The sequence below is a fragment of the Ipomoea triloba genome, chromosome 2, assembly GCF_003576645.1.
Source record: "Ipomoea triloba cultivar NCNSP0323 chromosome 2, ASM357664v1".
NCBI classification, from domain to species: Eukaryota; Viridiplantae; Streptophyta; class Magnoliopsida; order Solanales; family Convolvulaceae; genus Ipomoea; species Ipomoea triloba.
In genome coordinates this window covers 4,233,116-4,237,708 of record NC_044917.1, presented here as the reverse complement: position 1 = coordinate 4,237,708, position 4,593 = coordinate 4,233,116, and the positions used below count along the sequence as shown (strand labels likewise).

Here is a 4,593-nt window from a genome sequence, read left to right as displayed (position 1 = left end):
TTTTAAAAAAAAAAAAAAAAAAAAAAAAAAAAAAAAAAAAAAAAAAAAGCTTTCTTTGAGCAAGGACCTCTTGTCCAAAAGCTAATCTAGGACCATATCTCTAGCAGTGTCATTGTTAGTTTGCCAAAAGGGCACTTTTTCGCTGGGGATCCAATTAAGAAAGAACTAATGCAGGTTAAAAGAAACATAAAAACTCAGATGAGAATGAGATTGTAGTTAGCACTTCATAAGTGAGAATACCAAATCAGCCACAGAATCGCCATTGAGAATCTGGGATATCTTTCAGTTTTCATAACAATTCTTAAGCCTAACAAATCTTCATTTTTGGTAGAAAATGAAAAAGGAAAAAAAAAATTGAATCTTCATTACTAATGTAAAGGATCTTCCTATTTCATTGATTTTTTTTTCCTTTCGCATTGCAATTAAAGTTTTGAATTTGGTTAAGGGGATTAGACACTTAGTTTTACATGAAAATAAAAATTGCAATGTCCAATTCCTAAACATATATTGATCCAATTCTACGATTCAAACACCTTCAAATGACTCCAATGAAATACAAAAATTTACTTCCGTTTACCAAACAAATTATATTCTGAATGCCGGAAAAACTGCGGAAACTGGCAATGAGATTCTAACATTTCAAAAGCAAACAAAGAACACAAAAGAAACATAAAGGGAAAGATTGATTTACCATGGAAGTGAGGGTGGAGGTCCCATAGAGCAAGCAGGTAGTGCTAACCCATGATTTTCCCGCGGCAATCCCGTAGAGAGAGATGATAGAGAGAGGCCAGGCGAAGAGGAGCTCAAGCCAGATCAACCCGACAAAGAAATGTGGCTTCTCAGAAACCAAATAGTCGCCGTATTCTTTAGCGTACCAGGCCTTGAGGTCCACCAAGGATGTGGGGTAGAGGTCTGACGAAAGAACGCATTGGGCGTCAAAAAGCGGTGCCGCTAGGGCAATCACGAGGAAGAAGATGAAAAGTACGAAGTCTGTTAGCTTCAACAGAGCTCCCATGTCGTTTTCCGGTGCTAAAAACAGAATGTAATTTTTGTTATAGGGGAAGGATGTTTCGCTTTCGGGAGGTGAAGAAATGTGGATCTGGGGAGGAAGACAGTTCAACGTGGCGGATTCAGAATTATGGGTATTTGCATGTGCACCCTTGTAGTCTTAGCTATTTCGGATACTGCCTCTCAATTTTATTTTTTTCCTTTTTGGCCTTCCTAATTCACCCAGCTCTGACCCGAGTTCAGAAGGGCAGCTCAATTGGTCATAGCCATGAAATTTGGGAAGAAAGATTAGGATCGAGTCTCACCAGCAACTTTTTTTGGGCACAGCAAACAAAGGTCTAGCCTCTCTATACAGGCAGACTAAGGAACTAACGAAGCAACTAACAATTCATATCATATGGCAGGCAAATGTGAAACTAACAAGACGACTCGCAATTTACCTCTTCCGGTCTTGGGTTGAAATAATCTATCACTCTAATTGATTTAATTGGGTTGAAACAATCTATCAGTCTAATTGCTTTAATTTTATGAGAGTAATCTATCACTCTAATTGATTTAATTGGGTTGAAACAATCTATCAGTCTAATTGCTTTAATTTTATGAGAGTTATGTACTCTTATAATCGACATCATTTATTTCAAATTTGTCTTATCACCATTTTGTCACTTTTTAAATTTTCATTAAGGTATAAATCTTTACAATCCTGTCACATATACAACCAAACAAAACAGCAGTCTAGTCCAATTCACATTGTGTATCAACACCAAAATAATAAGATTTTCAAACACTTCTTCACTACATGAAATTGCAATTTTACTGATTACCAGCAAATGTAACAACTAACAAGAGTTTCTTTGTACATGGAGTTTAGAAGCTCTTTGCACTTCCTACACTGCATTGCAATTTGCATAAACTAAAATAAAAGGAAAACAACCCTTATCACTGGGTATTCAACAACAAATCCAGTGACCGGTTGACTGTAATTAAATTACTCTCCTGGGGAGGCAATTTCTTGGCTTTTCCTGTGTACAATTACAGCTAACGAGACAAAGGAAATCTAGTAATCAATGATGGGTTCGCCGAGGGTGAGGTTCCTCTGCAACGTCCATGGCAAGTTGAAGAGCTTTGCTGTTATGAACTTGAAGATCTTATTCACATTGATGTTGTAGGTTGCACTCGAAAAGAACACTGCTGCCTTCAGTAGCTTAGCATAGGCTCTTGCCTGTTCATAAACAACACATACATATATGTTTTAACCATGATTTTTGCTTTCAACAATAATCTATAGATTCCTGGGATATTTTAGCTTATTTATAAAGACAAGAATCTTACCTCACTGGCAATTGTCCATTGCAGATCTAGGGGCAGCTGGACGAAATCATCAAACTTGGTTCCAATCAGAACAGGAATTGCTGTCTGAAATGAGTGACAGAAAGTCTTATGTCAGGCCATGTGCCCTTTACAATTTCATCATTAAATAATATTGTTGCAGAAAAATCAATAGGAACAGTATATGTTTAGACCTGATTCCATTTTCTGGCCTGCTGGTACCATCCAAGGACACTGATTACAGGATACAATTCATATAATTATCAGATAAATTTCTATGGAATCTGAATTCATATATTTACAGTACGATACCTGTTCAGAGTGCACCGACTGGTCAGATCAAACATGAACAACATTGCTACTGAATCTTTACATGCGGCCTGAATATGGTCCTGGGAACAAGAATCATCACCTGCATTATTGTTTCTTAATGTCAGTAAAAGATTTTATCATACTCTCATTGTTTTTTTTTTTTGAGGGACGAGAGCCGAAGGTGTGCACTAAGCAAACCTCGCCTTGTGGCTTTAACCGAGCAAAGAACCAACCAACCTAGTTGCTCATAGTTGATCGCTCAAACCAAAAAAAACCAATAAGTCTCCCATTAGGAATTGAACTTGTAAGGACCAAGGGACCAATTTGGCTAGATTTCCCCATACTCTCATTGTTACAGATATATTGGAAGGGATACCTTCAACTTCCCAGATGCTGTAAGAGATTCGAGCTCCTCTGACATTGAGTGTTTTGTCCATCTGGTACAGACCTTTTGTCAAACACCCTTCCTGCGCTTTCTCTTTCCCTACATACTTGGTCTTTAATGTATAGCAAAATCAGAATCAGAGTTCAAAATGAATTTAAAAACGAGAATTTTGGTTACAACTGTAAAACTAACCAAAAAGCTGGTCTTGCCAGTTTGGTTATCACCCAAAAGGCAAATCTTCAAGGACACCAAATCTATTTCGGAGGTGGAACGGCGGCCGTCGGCGGGCTGCGGTGGGGATTGAGCGGCGGATACAGGTATGGTGTGGGGCAATTGCCTGTATTTGATGGATTTGGTGATCCAAAAAGCAAGAAATTGGTACCAGAAGGAGGAGAGGTACTTGTGAAGAACGGAGAAGCGGCAGAGGATTTTTCGCTTCATTTTCAAATGAAACATTCTCCTATGGCAAGTAAACAATTTTTGGGTCATCTTACGTTGCGCCATAGATGATGGAACCTAACTATAAAGTCCTATGTATTTATTATGGCGCTTCTCATTTCTATAATAATAATAATAATAATAATAATTATTATTATTATTATTAGTATTGTTCCGTGTTATGAAAAATAACATTTTCATCATTGTATTTATACGGATTTCAATTTTAAATTATTAACATAAGTATTATTGCGTACTCCGTATTAATTTTCTAATTTTTTACAATGTGACAATTTTGATCTATTTTCACGAATCACCTTATGAAAAATTAAAAAAATTTATAAAGTAATATTATACATACTCTTAATTTCTATTTCATTTTTCACACATACTTATGTATTTTTTTCTGATTCAACAAAAAAAAAATGATAAGACACGACGTTATTACTCTATTTATTTTCTATTAATAAAATTATGACACGTGGCAAGAGTTTACTTTATGAAAATTAATATATCATTTTCCAAATTTATAATACTTATTACTTCAATACACTATTTTTCCTTAATATATATATTATTGTGGTGGTTTTTGATTCTTTTTCTTTCTACAGCTATAGTGGTTAGTAGCAATCGTTATACCCTGCACCACGGTGCACATGGCAATGTGCACCACGTACGTAAAACGACGTCGTTTCGGTGTTAGTAGACGCGGACGCGAATAACTCAGGGAATTTATTATCTATAATGCACATAATCATTATATAGAATACACAGAATGTTTGCCTAGAATACACAGAATGTTTGCCCATAATACACAGAATATTGATGCCCATAATACACAGAACTCATCCTCCTAACAGTCGAATGCACAAACACATCACAACTTGTGTTGATAACATGAATACACATAATATTTACACAAAATACACAGAACTCATCCTCCTAAACATTCGAATGCACAAACACATCACAACATGTGTTACTAACATGAAATCACAACATGTGTTACTAACATGAATACACACAACCTGTTCTCAAAAAAAAAAACATGAATACACATAACGGTTGCCTATAATACACAGAATGGTTGCCTAGAATACACAGAATGATTGCCTGGAATA

General features: G+C 36.0%; 2 protein-coding genes across 2 annotated transcripts in view; both read right to left on the bottom strand.

The window, feature by feature from the left end:
- Window positions 1–1,126, bottom strand: part of LOC116010551 (sigma intracellular receptor 2) — a 3,056-nt gene extending 1,930 nt beyond the window's left edge. Inside the window, exon 1 of the mRNA XM_031250014.1 lies at window positions 692–1,126. Within this exon, the coding sequence (XP_031105874.1) occupies window positions 692–1,015 (324 nt within the window). The 5' untranslated portion in view covers window positions 1,016–1,126. The remainder of the gene's footprint in view (window positions 1–691) is intronic.
- A 637-nt stretch (window positions 1,127–1,763) lies between these two features.
- LOC116009318 (septum-promoting GTP-binding protein 1) lies at window positions 1,764–3,544 on the bottom strand. The gene is made up of 6 exons (XM_031248744.1): window positions 3,227–3,544; window positions 3,026–3,146; window positions 2,650–2,749; window positions 2,532–2,571; window positions 2,341–2,424; window positions 1,764–2,230 (listed from the first exon to the last, which is right to left on the bottom strand). Exons 1-6 carry the CDS (start codon window positions 3,536–3,538, stop codon window positions 2,066–2,068), a joined length of 822 nt encoding a protein of 273 aa, XP_031104604.1. The 5' UTR covers window positions 3,539–3,544; the 3' UTR covers window positions 1,764–2,065.
- Window positions 3,545–4,593: the final 1,049 nt, after the last annotated feature.